Here is an 18,136-nt window from a genome sequence, read left to right on the forward strand (position 1 = left end):
TGAACTGTGAGGTTTTCCTTATGCTGTCAGCAGCTGGTCTTGTAACACTGTTGCACTGCTGTGGTCTGCATGCAGTTTTTAATGACTCTGATTGTTTTATTGCATTATGTTTCTGTTCCTGCCCTAACAAACCAGTTGCTGAGGAAAGGTAATTTACTGTAACTGATACCACGGCAGCAATTAGATTTTGCTACCCTTTGTGAAGCTAATTGCATTGATTTATGTGCTCCATTCCTCGGTTTGCGTTCTCCTATTGAATATATTCCAGCCTTTTTATTTTTCCTTAAGGTTCAATATTCCCGGGGTCTGGTCTCACTTTTTTTTTTTTAAGCATTATCGACTGTCATATTAATGGCTTTGTTATTGTACATCATTCCTCTTGAATGTTGCAGTGTTCCACTACATCGCAGAGAAGGTGCTGCTACACTAAATGTATTGCACTCGTGTTGGACTCAAGAGGGTTTTTAAATAGCTATTTATTGAATGTGCCACTTCTGTGTAATGCAGCCATATAATTACATTTGTTTTGGGAAGTAGTGTATATCTGCCCTCTCTATGATGAATACGCTGTTTAGTGCAGCCCCTCTCATCGTCCCCCTAATTAACCCTCCATCTCTCTTACCTTGCCCACACGGGTCATAGCGCATTTTACAACAATGCAAGTTGAATCGCTGATAAAATGGTGCAGACATGCCGCCTAGTGAGTTGATTTGGGCACTGCACTTTACAAAATATTAAGACAGCAGCGTGGGGAGGGCAAAAATCTAAGAATTTGCCCCATAAGGTCTGTCTCAAATCACAACTACAATATATCATGATCATCTTGCATTTTTATTAGATATAAAATTCAAAATCCTTACTCGTTACAGCTGACTCCTCTGTTCTGTAGCTGCTTAATTACACTCGAATGTATTCGACTTGATGTTGTCAAACAGTAGTTTTTATTCAAGACAGGACATCTAGATGATCACATAATAGATGAACAGGCATTTGTTCAGCACAAATTTATTTTTCAATATATATACTTTTGCTGTGGCTGTGCTACGCCAGAGACCCCACAACTAAGCAAACCTTCAGCCCACCAAAATTTACATTTATTTTCTATGTATGCATATAGACACATAATGTACATGTGTATACGCTTTATACACACATAGGTTGCCAGTTAAATCTTTTCTATAAAGTTTGCATCCACTCAAAAATGTTTAACTTTGGATGATGCAACAACAAAAATCCCAAGAAACAAAATAGGTTTAATAATAATAATAATAATAAAAAAAAGAGTAAATGAAGAATATAAAGTTTTTTGAAGACACCAACATTAGTCTGCATATTACCTGCCAACGAAGGTGCAGGTATCTAAAATTGTCAAAAAGTGTTGGGCTCTCGTAGCTACTTTGAAAAGTATTCGTACTCCTTATACTTTTAGTATTTTGTCATTTTATAACCACAAAGTTCACTGCATTTTATTAAGACCATTTGTGCCACATCAACACCAAAGTTCCATTTAGCTTGGAAGTGGAAGAAAGATTTGAGTTTTCAAAATGTTTCAATCATCCCCCTTTTTCTCCTATACCTCTAAATATAATCTAGTGCAACCAGCTGTCTGTCTGTTATTTAATTTCAGTCTAAATACAGTCGTTCTGTGAAGGCCTCAGGTTTGTCAGAGAAAATTAATGATCAAACAACATCAGGCAGATCAAGGAACGGAGCAGACAGGTCAAAGATAAATTTGTGGAAAAGTTTAAAGTAGAGTTAGGTTATAAAACAATATCCCAAGCTTCAAACATCTCACAGAACTCTGTCCAGTCAATCACCTGAACGAGTTTGACACAACTGGAAAGCTACCAAGAAATGTCCATCCACCTACACTATGATGGCAAGGAGACGGTTAATCACAGAATCAGTCAAGGGATCCACAGTAGCTCTAGTAGACCTGGTCTTTGTGGCAGATTGCCAAGAAGAAAGTCAAAAGAAGTCCCATTTAAAGTCAATAATGTGGAAGAAAGTGCGTTAATCACGTGGACCAAACACTACACCTGACCACGAAACGTGACGGCTTCACGCCGTGGAAATACCATCTTCACCAGGCACAAAAAAGTTAGCCATAAACATTAATCTAGAAATTTAATGCACTTATTTAAGTCGGTCCGGTCAAAGTCCAGACCCCAATTCAATCTTGAAACTGTGGTAAGCCTTGAAAACCGATTATGCCATGATTCTCTCCATCGAATTTGACTATGCTTGAGTTATTTTGTAAATGTGAAAATATGCAAGGCAGGTATACCATTAAATGGTAGCCAATGGTTCCGGAAAAAACATTGGAAAGCACACCACACCTTTTACTTTTAAAAGTAGGGAAAAATCTGAAAAGCAGGCATCCTTCGCCACCCACTTCACTTACTTGCCAATCTGTGTTTGCCTCTCAGATAAAATAGATTGAAGTTTGTGGTCGTAACGTGACAAAAATGCGGAAAATCTCAATACAAGTGCAAGGCACCGTATTCTCACGAAGCGCTCCTGCAGAGTAGAAAGGCAGTGTTTCCAGTGGGTCGTTGGTCACATGAAGCAGAGCGAGAAAAAACCTGTCTAAAAAAAGTTCAGCCAAACAAACCTGACAAGGCACCAACAATACACAGATGTCTTTTTTTTCTTCTTCTTAAATACAAACATCAAATTCAATAAGCAGGCCTTGCAAAAAGGCCAAAAAGAAAGAAAGAAAAAAAATAAAAACATGTACATGAGTATATATGAAATGCTGTTGTACAGTTGGTGTGGAAGTGTACATATGGAACGCATAGACTGTAATGTATTCGTCCAGACCTGCTGACCTCCCTTTGGAATGTACGAAGGGATCGTTTCACAGGTGGAAAAACGCAGGCAGGACTTGCATCTGGCACTGAAGGTAGCAGAAGATTCTCAGGAGGGCAGCCGAATCTGCCCTACCAAGCAGTTTGAGTACGAAAGAGGAAACAGGTTTGAACAACAAAAGTTGGCGATTGAGGAGCTTTGCAGCATAGCACCAGCATCAGAGAGTTATTTATTCATTTATTTGTTTGTTTGTTTGTTTTTTTTTTTGTCAATTCCCTCCCCGCCTTCCAAGAAGCAGATATCCAAGCATTGAGGGTTTTGCAGCTACAAGTTTGACAGTGACGATGAAGGAGAACAGTGTATGAAAGATGTGGGTGAGCAGAAGACCGTTTGTGTTGCATCACTGACTCAGACCATCCATAATGTCATGTCAGCCAAACAAACCAGGGTCAGAACTGGGAGCAGGCCTTTCGGGCTTTCAGCTTGCTCTCCTAAAAAAAAAAACTGCCAAGTTGACATTTTGCTCGAGAGCATCGACCGTGTATACACGTGAAAGACACAATCTCATTCACTGAATTGAGTTTTAAGGCAGATCAGATCAAAGATTCTTGACATTTGAAGAATGAGAGCCTTTTCCATTTTTTTTTTTGAAACAAGTGTGACTATTTGCAGTTTTGTCTTTTAAAAAGTAATCAGGGGTTAAACTGGGAGTGAGCAAAAAAAAAAAAAAACACAAAACAAAAATTGAAAACCACACAGGGAAATTACAGTATATTTAGGTTTTATTTGGTTCATGAAACAACAAAAAGCTTTTTTTTTTGTTAAATTAATATTTAGTAATGAGAGCTGAACAGCTTTGCCTTTTCCTCATTAAAAAGTGAACAAAATCCCAATTTAACCCCTGGGTTTACATTCATGTGAACAATGACAGCATATAGTAATAAAGACGGTGAGATAAACAAAGCTGCAAGGCTTCATGCAGTGCTACCTTATTTAGATTTACATTGATTCTACTGTTGAGAGAACAGAATTGCTTACAGTGTAGGACACATTTATTGGTACACCTAGTAAAAATGTTTTTAGAGCTCTAAAATAAACCCATCTTTTATTGCAGTAGCATAATCTCACACACACCTATATATATTATATATAAATTACAACTCCAATCTTTAATTTGAACCCATTTCTTGATTTGCAAGTATATTCCCTGTTATGAAATTGTTGGATTTTAGAAACATTAATTGGTAGTGATAATCACTTTAAAGCAAATATTGCTGAAGAATGTAAAATAAAAAGACTTTATCCGTTTTTGCATCAGATACTAGGTTTTTAGGAACATCTGAATAGTAATTTTCTGTTTCTGGGGGATAAATATGATGTGACACAGAGTCAGTAATCCTTGGAAAAGCAGCCAAGGGTTGGGCTCTGTTTTATACTAAGCATGAATGTGTGAAAATAAAAATGTCATGCCCACCATCAAGTACGGTGGAGGGAGTGTGATGCTGTGGGCACGTGTGTCCTCAGAAAGGCCTCAGGAACCTCGTAAGAGCGCACAAAATCATGAACTCTGTGAAATCCCAGGAGGTTTCTAAGTAAAAAATCTGCTGGGCTCCCACCAGGAAGATCAAAACGAGTCCTAAATGAATCTTTAAACATGACAAATATCAACACAGAAATGGTTCCTGAGACAACATCTCAGTCTCCAGAGCCAAATCCTGTGGGCTGAATGATGAGAAGAGGATTCTGGAAGATCTAGAGCAGTGGCGCTCAAAGTTTAAGCCATGATTTGTAACTGTGAGCTTATGATAAACTATGTGTTAGATATATTATTGGCGACTCTAAAAGAAGTCAGATTTTCTCGTAGAGTGAAAAGTGCCTCTCACCTTTGCCTTGTCAAAGACAATTTCCTACATATTTGGATCAACTGTTTTCCATTTTGTTGGTCTAGAAACTTGTTTTAGTCTGTTCTGAGCTGGCTCAATTAAGCCGAGTTTAGATGAGTGGGTTACGAGTAAAGCTCGCTACGAGTTTGTGGTCCCAATTTATTACGATATTAAAAGTCAAACAACGCGACTTTACCCTAAAAGATCAAAGAAACATCGTGGCCTGTTTTGGCGGTGTAAAAAAAAAACAAAAACAAAATTTTTTTCATCCTAATCTGCCAATTAATGTGGCCCACACTTTAAGCCTTTCCAGCAACAGCGTAGTAGTGCGAATCACCTAAAGCATCTTAAACTTACATCCACGTCTCTCACAACAGAAAACATGAAAGCGGTGACCTCCGTGGTGCGTCTGCCGTGCCCTACAATCTAGTGTTAAACTAAAAGTGACCCCGCAACACGACCGGTGACTCTATGTGCCTCTTTGCCGTATATTTGCCTTTAGACATAATGCGTTACTCGAACACTGCATTTATAATAATTCACCATTACTGACAGGACGACTTGTGTGACTAAAGATATGAGCACGCACGACTCTAAGAAAAGCACAGACACTTGTGAATGAGTGTTCATCCGGTGGCGCCCACAAGCCTCAACATGCAGGTGGTGGTGGAAGGGTGACACAGAGAACCAAAGCAATAAATACATTGTATAAAACATAATTTCATATCAATATATTAAAATACTATTCAAAATAATGTCTTAGACAATATTGCAATATGAAATTGACTGATAAATAGTTGGTAGGCCTACACAGATATATATATATATATATATCTGTACATATATATATTTAAGTATCTGTGTCCTTCATAGTTTTGTTGTTTTGGATTTTTTTTTTTCCCGGAAATTTTCCCAGTTGGGCTGCAGTACAATCCAGAGAGCTAATACATTTTTTTTTCTCTTTTAAAACAATAAGAACAATTAACGTACAGTACACAGCCTCATAATAAGGAGAAACACACTTAGTAGGCTACGATATAAAGGTCAAGACAGAAAAATAGAAAAATATCAATAGAAATCAAAAGTCAAATACAGAGAAAGTATACAGAGTAAGTGTACTTATGAGTCTTCGTGGTTCTTGGAGCTGGAGCTCGAGTCGGCTCTCGTTGTTGGGATGTTGACTGTGTAGCTGTAAATCAGTCCTGACACACACTTCCACACACAAACACAAAAAGCTACATACGTTTGCAAATATGGACTCATGCAATGGCACACGGTTCCTCGCACAGGTGCAGGTGTGTGTACTCACCCATACACAGTCAGTCTCACGCAAACATACATACACACACACACACACACACACACACGCACACGCACACGCACACACACGCACACAGATAAACGCACATATCTCACATGACCGTGCAGCATTTGCAGGTCTGTTTCTTCTCCTTCTCTCCCTCCTCTCCCCCTCCGTTGGCCTTCTCTTTCTCCGCCATGCTGCCGTTGGGCGGGGCCTGCTCCTCCGTGGCCGCGTCCGCCGCCTTCCCCTCGCCGTCGTCGATCACCACGAACTCGGCCTTCACGTTGCCGTCCACGCCCTCCATGCCCAGGGCCGTGTGCGTCTCCTTCTCGTCCTCGACGGTCTTGTAGCCCATGAACACCAGGGTCACTGGGTTGTCCTCGCTGGCTTGGTCGGGGCTGGGGCCCAGCAGCTTGGCTTCGACCCCCGTCACCTCTCTCTTCGGGGTCTGGCCGGAGGTCTGCACTACTCCGTTCTCACCTACAGGGAGCGCCAGAGCATTGGCGAGAGGACAAATGAGGTGAGAAGGTGATCAGGATAAGGTGGCGAGAGACAAGGATATACTGTTTTAGTAATCTGTGGAGCTATTATTAGGTGGCTTTCTCTTCCTGTCAAGTGTTGCAGCTGTGTTGCCATGGACACCAGAACTCACCATTTTCTTTGGCCACACCTTTATTAGCTGGCACGCCTGTCTCCAGCTCTTCAATTTCTTGCTCCAGCCTGGCTCAGAAACACAAACACACACACACACACACACACACACACACACAAAAAAAAAAATCACAAACGTTTGCTTTTAATACTTTCACTCCAAGCCAAACTTCACTTTTTGTTTTTCAATTTTCAATTTTTTTTTTGTTTGTTTCAAACAGATGCTCACCTGAGGATGACCTGTTCCAGAAGCTTGGTCTTCATCTCGTCCTCCTGAAGACGCCTTTGTGTCTCCTCTTCTGCTGGAGCGCCATCTAGCAACCAGCGCTCCCTCAGTGACTTTGACTGCAAGCAAACACAAAACAGTGAAATGTGATTGTGTGTATGCGTGTTTAACGATGACATTAAAAAAAGAATAATGGAGAATCTCTGTCTGCCCTTGATGGCTTGGCGTTCTTGACTAGATTTTTTTTTATTTTTTTTATCTGGAAATCACCTTAAAAGATACCTCTAAACAAGGAACGATTTGTATTTTTATGTGATTTTTATGTGGTAAAATGAACAAAATGAAGCCGATAATCGTCTAACTTTTTTGTCTGGACAGTCTGACACTTCTAAATGATTTCCAGTGCAACCAGTTGTTTTCAGAAGTCAGCTACTTGGTGAACAGCATCCACCAGTGTGTATTTTAATCTCAGTATACATCCAGCTGTTCTGTGAAGCTGGATGTATACTGAGCCTCAGGGGTTTTTAGGGAGCAGTCGTGAACAAACGGCGACATGAAGACCAAGAAACGCAGCAGACGGGTCAGGGATAAAGTTGTGACGTTTAACGGCTTACGATGTGAGGCAATATCTCAAGCTTGAACAGGTTGTCAGTCATTTTCACAATTAATTTAACGTTTTTCTTCCACTTTTTCAATTCTTATATAGCCAAACTCCCCAGTATTTTTCTGAAGTACCGGAACAGTACTCCTGCTCTTGGACTTGTGTTGGACTTCAGAATGCACTTCCTCTATTAATTTGCTGCGCAAGCAATATTGTTTTACATAAAAAGCAGCTGAAAGCGCTTTTAGTCAGACAAGCATACAGCTAGAGATTCAATTTGATTGTTTTCGGTACTTTATTGTGTTTAGTCTGTATTATTGGTTGTTTTCGACCATTTTTTTGAGTAATTTATGTCTGTTATTTTCATCATTTTTATGGCATTTTAACTTTGTGCTACTGTAAAAATGTTGCACTCTTCTATCCATCAAGAATGCTAGAAAAACAAACTGTATTTACTTACTTAGTTACTTCAGTTGTCCGACAATGGAGAGAACCACACACCTACTAAGACATTGTCCTACATTTACAAGCAGGGTGAGGGAAGCATTATTTGGAGAAGCAACCAACAGAACCCCAGTGGTAGCTCTAGATGAGGTGCAGAGGTCCACAGCTCAGGTGGAGGAATCTGTTCACAGGACAACTATTAGACATACACTATAAAAAAAAATCTGGCCTGTTTGCAGTTTGCAACGAGCCATCTGGGGACACAGCAAAGACATGGAGGACGGTGCTCCGTTTAGATGAGACCATAATAACCTACATGCAAAAACAGTATATGCGGCAGAAAAGTAACCATTTGGAGTTTCTACACGCGTTTATTATGCTTCGCAAACTAAAAGATCCCGGAATGGAGGAGTCTTAAGTCAATTCAGCAATTTTACGCCCCCGGTCAACCTTGAAGTCTAGTCATAAACCCGGAACCGGTGTGACTTATAAAGGAGTGATGTGGGATTGGAGAGAGAGTCTGATCTACTGCAAAGAAGAGACGGCAGAAGCAGCTCCGTAGTCTGCCTGTGTGCTCAGAGCGAGATGGTATCTTACTAAAGCGTGTGTCTGATGGGAGATATATGCTAATCGGCATAATCTAATAAAGATAACCTGATGAGGATTGTGCCCAAGAATTCTGCTCGTCTTTAAACGACTGGATGCTTTTAGTTACAAGATGGGGTTTTTTTTGGAAGCAGGTCAGAGTTGATGGGAAGAAAAATGGAGCTAAATACACAAAAATCCTTGAGCAAGACCCACAGTGCAACAACTCTTAAACACACAACCACTGCTGCAAGTAGAGATTTTAGATTGGAGCGAATTTTACTTGTTAGAATGAGCTAGTTAAAGCCCAGCTTTAAATTCAATCGGGATTTGGCCAAGGCTTGAAAATTAACGTTTACTTCCCTGTCCCGTACATTCTGACTCAGCTCGAGTCAGAAACTGTTTTTATTGTCTCCAGAAGAGCAAAACTCACTTGCAGCTGTAATTGTAAGCAAATTCCACGTTACTTTGTGTTGGTATGTCGCAGAAACTCACACAAATAAAACACGCTGGAGTTTGTGAATGCGATACAATATGTGAAAATGTGAACGAGGTATGAGTTACTTTCGCAGGGCGCTGCATCGTGTGCTTGTCACGAGCGCCTGAGTGACTCACACCGTTGCTGTCAGACGAGCCTGTGAGCCTTTTAGTACAGGTGGGATTAGTGTCGCTTTCACCGAGACACAGCAACAAGCCCCTTAGTTAATCTAAGACCAGATTCTTCTCTGTCCGATTCGTCTGCTGACTGGTGCCACTCGGGGGGATTCAGTCGAACTCTTGAGCTGCAACCAAACAGCCTTGCCAGTTTGAGAAAATGTGGCGCCTGGCCATATTGGACGGAGGCTGCCAGCATCGAACATGCAATTCTGCTAATAAACTTAACTGAGCATGGGACTGGAAAAGCAGCTGGGTCAGTGGAGTGAAAACAAACCAGCTTTATTCTTACACTTTATTTACGACCAACTCTTGCCTGTTCAACTGTCCGCCCTGCGCTCATTTCTACCCCCCCCCCGGTTTCTAACCAGGTATTCTTATCCTGACAACACCCTCATGTGGAGAAGCTCATATCAAAGCAAATACTTGACATGCTTTGAGGTAAATATAACAGTGCCTTGCTTGCAGCTGTTAGATCAGACACAAAAAAAGAAAAAAAAATAATAGCAATAAAACTGAAAAACAAAGGACAGTGTTGCTAAATGAAAAAAGCTTTCTCTTTTGTAAGCTCGGTGTGAATTCTTCTGCAATGATGCAACGTGAATTTCAACACTAAACTTCCCCTATTTATTTATTTTATTTTATTTTTTCCCCTTCACTGTTTCCTCTCTGACTTGACCCCGGCCCGTTTCTCTCCCGGAGGCGTAAAAAGTCCAGTCAACCTGGATGAAGTTGGAAATATTTTGGTTAGCCTCCTGCTCCTTTCAACTTGTTAGTTTCTCTGTCTCACTTTCTCCACTGTGTAATCCAGGTTCAGACACTCAGCTGCCCCAGAGCTTTACAGCACACAGTCTCACGGTGTAATTCAACACTCCTCATTCCCCGGCCCTGCATGGTCTCCTGGGCACTGAATCCAACCCCCTACTCAACCCCACCCTCCATCTCTCTCTCTCTCGCTGTCTCTAGTTTTGTTCTCTCGCCACACCCTACTACTCTAACGCCTGACATCACTTAGCTGGCTCACTCATGCATACCCACGCGCGCGCGCGCACACACACACACACACACACACACACACACGCACACACACACACACACACACACACACCAGGCTGTGTGAAAAAGTCGTAAAGCCGTAGTGCTGAAGCTACGTCTCGTTCCATTGTTCCTCGCAGTAAAAGCTGCTAACGTAGCAGACAAAGGGCGGAACTGGGACACAGGGTGCACACAGGCAGACGCGCGTCAGGCCGGTGCGCGCATCCAAATGAAACGAGCAGCTGTAGACAGGAGAGCCTCGCTTCGGGAGTCATTTTATGTCTTTCGCCACCCAAATTTACCGAAACGAAGTCTGTCGTTCAATTTCATATGAGTTCAGTGAAATGTGTGAAACTGTTTTAGAACTTTTTCAGTATACGTCTGAAAGTAAACAACGTACAAGTCTCAAAAGTATTGGGCCACATTAACTTTAGTGACGTCCCATTCCTAATCCACAGGGTTTAAATTACTGTTGGCCCACCCTTTGCAATTGCAACAGCTTCAACTCTTCTGGGAAGGGAGTTTACAAAGTTTGAAAGTGTGCTTTGGGGAATTTTTGATAGCTCTTCCAGATGTACATTGCTGAGGTCAGACACTGATGTTGGACCTGAAGATCCAGCTTGCAATCTTGTGCAGCCTTGTGCTGGTCAGTCAAGTACATCAAAAGCAAACTCACCCATTCACAAATTTAGGAACGTTGCTTTGTCCTGCCTCCTGAAACCGTTCCCACAGACTGAAGAGCGTGAAATCGACCAAAATGTCTTGGAGTGCTACAACATTAAGAGTTTCTTTCATTGCAATTAAAGGAACTGAGCACCGCTCCTGAACAACAACCCGGCACACCGACTCTCTTCTGCGCCAAACTTACACAGTGGAGTCAGAGAAAAGCTGTTTTCCGGACAGCTGCCAAACCCTCATATGTTCCTCATATCTTCCAAACAGAGAGGTGTAACTTTTTCTCGCCAGAGAACACGTCTCCACTACTCTGTTACATCACTACATGTGGTACTTCACTTTGGTGACGCAATGCTTGGAAGCAGCTGTCCGGCCACTGAAACCCATCCCACAAAAGCTCTGTACGCACTGTTCCTAAAGTTTGGGAGGCTTCAGCCATTGACTCTGCAGAAAGCCGGTGATCTACGCCCACTGTGCGCCTCCCTGCGATTTTATGCTACTGTTGTTCCCAATTACCTCCACCTTGTTGCAGTACCTCACGGTTGGCTCCTGGAAAACAACTGGCTGAATATTTGACAACTCTTCTGAGGGAAAACGTGGAGAAATTGGGAAGCTTTCTAGCACAAACCCATTTCAAAAGAGTCAGCCTGTTTCATCCAGTCTGACCTCCCCACAACCCTGGAAGAAAAAGGGCTATTAGATGATGCATAAATGGATGGATATATGTTTGACTTTTTTATAAAAGTACCAAAATGATGTGTTGACTGTCCGTGTTGTATCTGAACCTTTCACTGTTATTTTCAACATGGCGAGAAGTAAAAAACTAAGAATTGTGCATTTTAGGGAAAACATTTTAGCACTTCATCGTAGCTTTATGTAGAATAACCAGGACAGGATGAATCTTAGTAAGTTTTAATAAGTGAAATTTAGAAACGTGCTGCCTTGTACAGAGAGAAGTTGCCCTATTAAAACAGGAAATATTTTTCTTAATGCTTTCCCTTTCTTCTTTAATTCTACATGAACCAGCATTAGTTGTAAATCTAGTAAAGATATCTCATTGTGTGCACTTTTATAAGGTTATGTTCATCTAGAACATAACATATTCCCAATAACGGCTTCAGCTGGTGAAAATCAAGATTTATTTTGACAAAAATTGAATGCTTAACATCAGCATTAATCTAATGTTTTTTCACCGTCTTAGAATTTCATCTTCACTGCAAGAAATGCGTCCCTGTATGTATGATGTTAGATTAGTAAAGTGATTAATCATGGGGGTGTTACACTAACTAGTTAGTTTGTTGAATGAGGTAATTTTTCCCTTTTCCATATCAATGCTGCCTGTGCACAAAAAAAGAGACACACAGTGCAGAAAGAGTCTTCCCATGCTGCTCCTCAGTGTGATTACACTTCCCCCTTATCCCCTTTACGCCTGTTTGTGTCGGCGTGTGCGTGAGAGTCTGCGTGTGAGACGAAAACGGGGGTGCGGTGGGTGTAAGAACAGTTTCCTGTTGCTGGGAGTGGGACAAAAATCTGTTTCCTTTGCCAAAGCTCACTGCATTGTCTGGAGGTTCTGTGTTTTCTTTTGTGTTTTTTTTCCTCATTATCAGGCATGCACACAGAAACAAGCGCACGCATGTACAGCTACACCCTCACAATGGTTTACTCTGAAAATAGAAAAAGTGAGAGAGCGCAGGGGTAACGGCGCAGGTCACGATTACTTTTTACAAACACGAACCTCAACCTTTTGCTCCCATCTTTGAGCTGCTGAACTGTCCCAGGACGAAATAAGCTTTGATAGCGCTGACACATACACTGACGATAGCCTTAGTTTAGATATAATAAGTGTGTGTGTGTGTGTGTGCGCGCGAGTGCATAAACAGCATGTGGAGGAGCTGATGGCGTTATCTGCGGTCCATTCTGAACATTCCGTGACAGCGGCGGTGAGGGAGTATCTCACTGTGTTGGGCTGCAACATTGGAGAGTTTAATGTTGTTGTGTGGGTGTATAGCAGCGCTCACACACAGAGCATGACTCCAAAAAAACAAAAAAAAAGGAAAAAGGAAAAAAGAAAAAGAGAGGCCTGCCCGGCAGTGATCCTGCTTCAAGTTCTGCCCAGAGAGAGGCGTGAGGGGGTGCAGATGACACAGATTTGGATTTCATCAGTGGAGAGCTCAAGTACTTTTCAAACAATGTTAAAACCGTGCCTTCTGTCAGAATGCGCATTGCGATCCTGCCTTTGGTCGGCCCCGGCGCTTTTGCTTTCGCGTTTTATCGCAGCGTTTCTCAAGATGTTTTAAACATGTGATGCTTCTGTTCAGCAGGGACAGAAGCGGCGTGCCATCGCCCCACTCCTCTTCTCCTTCTATTACAAAAGTACCTATTCAGGGCTGGAGAATAGAAATTCATGCCACACTTTTCAGATTTTAATTGATGTGGAAAAAAAAAATTAAATGTATTGTCTTCATTTCAAAATTATGCACTATATTTTTTTTTTCTTAGTTTGTCAGATGAAACCTCACTGAAAATACATTAAAGCTACAAAATGTTAAAAGTACAAGGGGTAAGAGTATTTCTCCAGGGTATTGTATTAATCAGTTCTCCTTCTGTTTTAACATTTTTAAAAACAAAATGGAGTTTTTGAGGGGCTGCCTACATAAAAAGTCAGACATTTCTGTTGCAACTACGATGTGTAGCTACTTAGCAAAGTTCCTTCGGTATTTTTTTATTTTTTTTAATGAAAATTTCACCACATTTAATAAAGAAATTTACATTTACATTTTTTATTTTTTAATTATAGACACACTTGTGTTTTTGTGTGTGCTCCGGTGGCCAAGCGATGACATTTCATTGCCAGTTTTACTTGTGCTATTTTGTGCAATGACAATAAAATAAGTCTAAGTTTAAGTCTATAAAGAAGACAAGGAACCAATATTATAAGCAGGTGAAGATTTCGGTGCAGTGACGATAGAAGACAGTCTCACCAACCAAGTAGCATTTGTCTCCCCAAAGGATTGTCTTTGCCAAGGTATAAACGTAAAAAACAGAGACAAGTGGAAGAAAGCGCATTACTGTATACCTTGAGATGCTGAAGTTGCCGTCGGTCGTCATCAAGCTGCCTCCTCTTGTTTTCAATCTCTGTCTGCTTCTTCCTCTTCTCCTGTCGCCACACACAGACACAAGTTCTCTCACAAACCGGGCCACAGAGGTTTGAACCAACTAAAAATGAGCGCAGCATCACCGCCAACATTATCGAGCCGGCTTATTTTTTTACTGACAATTGTTATGACAGTTGCTTTTAACGACTGCTGGCACGAGGAGCGCTGGCCCGCGGTCAGACAGGACTCTGAGCAGAATTCATCTTTCGAGATTTAAAGGCTACATTCATTCATATAAACTAATAAAAATAAAAAATAAACTTTTTAAATAAGAAAACAACTGAGCACATTTCAAAGTTAACTTCACAAAGATGTCTCCTGTGTGAGAGTTCAATTGGTCTTCGGGGCCCCTGCCGGCTTGGGGCTTACTTATGCCTCAGGCCGGCTTTGGATGCCAGTCTGCAAAGCGCTCAGTTTAAGTTTTGCGGCGCGTCTCCGAAAGGTTGACAGCCGTTTGGTTTTTAGGAGGCAGCTGGATTCTCTCAAGGTTCGAGTCACGAGGGAATCCAAACCGGCTGGCTTCGAGCTATGTGTGTGAGCGTGGTTTCTTTCCTGCTTTCCCCTGATGGAAACCTGTAAAATTATTTCATTTTGAGAAATAAATAAAAAATAAAAAAAATCAAATGAGTCACAGCCAACAGTGCAAGGCGTAAATCCCCGCCTACAAACAAATGAGTTCATCCAGCAAAAAGCCGGTTGACCCTCAGAAACAATAGGAAAACGATTGTTGTATGACACTATGCCGATTCGGCCTATTTATGTAACAAGTTACGATTTGAATGGAAGGATATTGATTAATATGGTGATATGTGCTGCGTTTTAAAATGGTGAGACAGACTGAAACCACCTGCACCGAGTGGAAAAGATCAGTATCACATGTTTTGACTGTTTTATAAATTACAAAAACACACTGCCAGATGCATAATCGTATTCTTGCAAAAAAAAAAAAAAAAAAAAAATAGTTGAAACAAGTGAGCCTTTTGTAATGTCACCCAAGGGAAGGATTTGGATTTCTTGCACGCAACTCCACATGAAGTTAACACAGATGATTAGAGAGTCAGGAAAATTCCTGAAATCCTTGAATTCACTAATAATTCCTAGAATTGCAGGATGGAAAATATGCACTTGCTTTTCTCCAGCCAGACTCTTAAACTTATCAGCTTGCATTTCTGGAAGTTTGTGCGATACAAAGCGGTGCACGAATCATTCAGCCAGCCAAGAATTCCTCTAAAAACACCTGGCGTTTTAAAAACACTACAGCCATGATTGTCTTGATTAAAAAAAAAAAAAAATCTGCATTTCTTTGGTTTGTTTTGTTTTAACACAGCAGAAAAGAAACAGTCATCGAACAGCTGAGTGAGATACCAGGAGTTAGACAGAAAAAAAAAAAAAAAAAAGGAGCGAGCTGTATCTACACCATTAGCTTTGGATGCCTACTAATGGGTGGAGAAGATGGGCTCTAAAAGGTTGAGTCATTAAGTCATCCTATCAGACCTCGACAGGCAATAATGATTTGTTGTCTCTACAGCCGTCCGTCCTGATGTGCAGCCTGCAAGAGCTGGGAAGAAACAGGCAGTGTGTTCATGTGTGTCTGCATGTAGATGTAGCTTACAGCGATGACCTGGAGTCTCTCCTCTTGTGACACCTCCGCCATCCTGAGAAAAGAGAGAGAAAGAGAAAAAAATTAGATTTAACAGGAGATATTTGGAACCCCACGATTGCATTCAGTGCCCTTTGGTGAGCAGTTCTCTTAGTTCTGTTCCAGAGGAGTGTTCGCTCAACAAACCTGCACTTTTCCAACGACTTCCCAGTGACTGAAGTGAAATATTTGGTCTATCTGGCACTAAGGCAGTGTCTCTTTCCTGTCAGGGTGAGACAGGGTAGGCAATGCTAATGTGGAATCATGGCGCTGCTGGAGATTCCTGCTCTAATGGGTTCCAGACCAGAGATCCAGGATGGAGGATGGACGGAAGCAAGATTTAAAGCCAGAGTGGAATGACTGTGACTGTTGCCCTACTGAGACAGGACGCTGAGCGATAGTAATAGTCATAATAAGTCTCCACTAGAGGCTTGTGTTACGATTGTACGAATGACAAGTCGCAGACGTCAGGAATGGTTATTAAATGTGATATTTCCTTTGGAAGAAGAATAGCAACAAAAAAAGCACACGACAACGAGACCGGTAATTTACATCAGTCACATTAAAAAAAAACAACAAAAACTATAACACCACTGTTTTATAGTATTAACATCAACATTTTGAATATGAATATAAGAAACGACCTAATCGTTTGCATTTCAAATAGTAATTTCTAAAACTCCTGAAGGGTTGGATCTTATATTGCCCTATGCTCAATAAAGCATCACTTTAAGAATAACTCTAAACCATAGAAACTGGAAGTATAATTATAATTTATAAGGTAAAGATCTAGATTATCTAAGGAATACACAGAGGCTGTACTTATGGCAATAACAGCAGCTCTAAACCTCAGAGTTAATGTCGGGGGTCTTAATTCTGCACTGGCAACACACACAAAGGCAAATGTTCACAGTTATTAATGCTAAGCACTTTAAATTACAAATAAAAGAGGCAAAGAGAGTTTTAAATGTCAACTCTAACTTGTCTTTATTTGGTTTATACATCAACTCTAATTTGTCTTTGAGTGTGAGCAACCCCAGTAAAACAAGGTTTTTAGTTGTTTTATTAGATCCCAGTAAATCACAGCTTTACTGGCATTGCTCGCATGCCAAATGATGCTGGCTCTCTGCTCCAAACTTGAACAATTAATGACCACTCATGGTAAGAATAGTAGAAAAAATGCTTTGAATACTGTTCTTATTTCTTGTGATATTGCAGTTCAGAAAAAACAAAACACAAAACAACAACAAAAAAATCGGATTTGCCAAAAATCAAAGGTTTACAAAATCAAAAATTTTACAAAATCAAAAAATTTGATTGGCGCACCTTTTTTATTTCATTGTTGATATTCTTCATGAATTAAGAAAATTGAAAGTTAGCTATTTTGTCATTGAGTGCTGCATCTAGAAATGACAAGAATTAAAAGGAAACTGTATTTTCTATTTTATTTATTATCTTTTCATTCAAATGGCATTTTTCAAGCAAAGAAAGACTTTGAGTAGATAATATTAACTTTCAGCAAAGTTGATCTGATTTCTCACTCTGAACTTGCTTAACAACAGCTACGGCGGTTTGGATATTTTGTTATTAACAATTAGTGTGTTATTGTTAATAAAAGATAAAGATAATTAAAAATGTCAGTTCTGTATTCATATTGCTTTTTGAAAAAATAATTGTAAAACCCTACTTTACACTAAGTGACACTTCTCTCTCACACAGTGTGACAGCGTCTCTTTTACTAAAATGAATGCAAGACCAGACTATTTTGAAATTTATAAATGATATAGTTCCTGGAGAGAAACGAGAATTTGCCGAAAACGGAATCAGCAAGTTAAAAGAGATCAGAGAGCTCGGATCAGCGCATCTCTAGATAAGAAGTGAAAACAAAGTATTAACCGGCCGAGCGAAGCAAGAGAGAAGATACAATCAGTCCATTTTACTGGATATCCTCTACTGAAACCACACTCTCTCTCTCTTGCCGAGAGGTGTGTCTGCTGAATGGGACACTGTGAGTGGAATGTATGCAAAGCATGCCTATATTTATCCCTCTAAACATGAGATTTGGTATCTGCCAAAAATATCCATTGACATTTCTTTAGTTACATCCCAGATACGTTTAGTTTTTGTCAGCAGAAGAGGAGCAGCATGGCACTCTTATGAACGGAATACAATTAAAACTTCGTAATTTCATTCTAAATGAAATACCGCCCGTTATATATGACAATGTGATTGTTCATGGAACAAAACTGCTTAAACGTCTTTAAGAAAAATGTTTTGAAAACTTGCATCTATTATAAGTTGATGTGTAAAAGCGACTGCAAATATTTCAGATCGATAACATCAGTTTTCATACACTCAAACATAGCTTCGGCAAAGTTAAAGATAATTGCCTAACGAAGAGATACTTAAGATTAAGCCATGAAAATACACCCCGGTAGAGCGCAACTTAAATGTGGAAATCAATGTAGCCCAGT

At 40.5% G+C, this 18,136-nt stretch overlaps 1 protein-coding gene across 2 annotated transcripts in view; it reads right to left on the minus strand.

Moving 5' to 3' along the window:
- Positions 1 to 927: 927 nt before the first annotated feature.
- The window catches only part of palm1b (paralemmin 1b), a 31,417-nt gene continuing 14,208 nt past the window's right edge, over positions 928 to 18,136 (minus strand). Inside the window, exons 1-6 of one of the 2 annotated variants that reach the window (XM_016677689.1) lie at positions 15,810 to 16,310; positions 15,636 to 15,678; positions 13,945 to 14,025; positions 6,878 to 6,993; positions 6,650 to 6,717; positions 928 to 6,477 (exon numbers count right to left, since the gene is read on the minus strand). In XM_016677689.1, the coding sequence (XP_016533175.1) occupies positions 6,107 to 6,477; positions 6,650 to 6,717; positions 6,878 to 6,993; positions 13,945 to 14,025; positions 15,636 to 15,677 (678 nt within the window). In that variant the 5' untranslated portion in view covers position 15,678; positions 15,810 to 16,310 and the 3' untranslated portion in view covers positions 928 to 6,106. Of the gene's footprint in view, positions 6,478 to 6,649; positions 6,718 to 6,877; positions 6,994 to 13,944; positions 14,026 to 15,635; positions 15,679 to 15,809; positions 16,311 to 18,136 lie in introns of those variants that run through there. The other variant, XM_007564494.2, reaches the window with a different exon arrangement.

This window comes from Poecilia formosa, unplaced genomic scaffold (assembly GCF_000485575.1).
Source record: "Poecilia formosa unplaced genomic scaffold, Poecilia_formosa-5.1.2 Scaffold160, whole genome shotgun sequence".
Lineage (NCBI taxonomy): Eukaryota > Metazoa > Chordata > Actinopteri > Cyprinodontiformes > Poeciliidae > Poecilia > Poecilia formosa.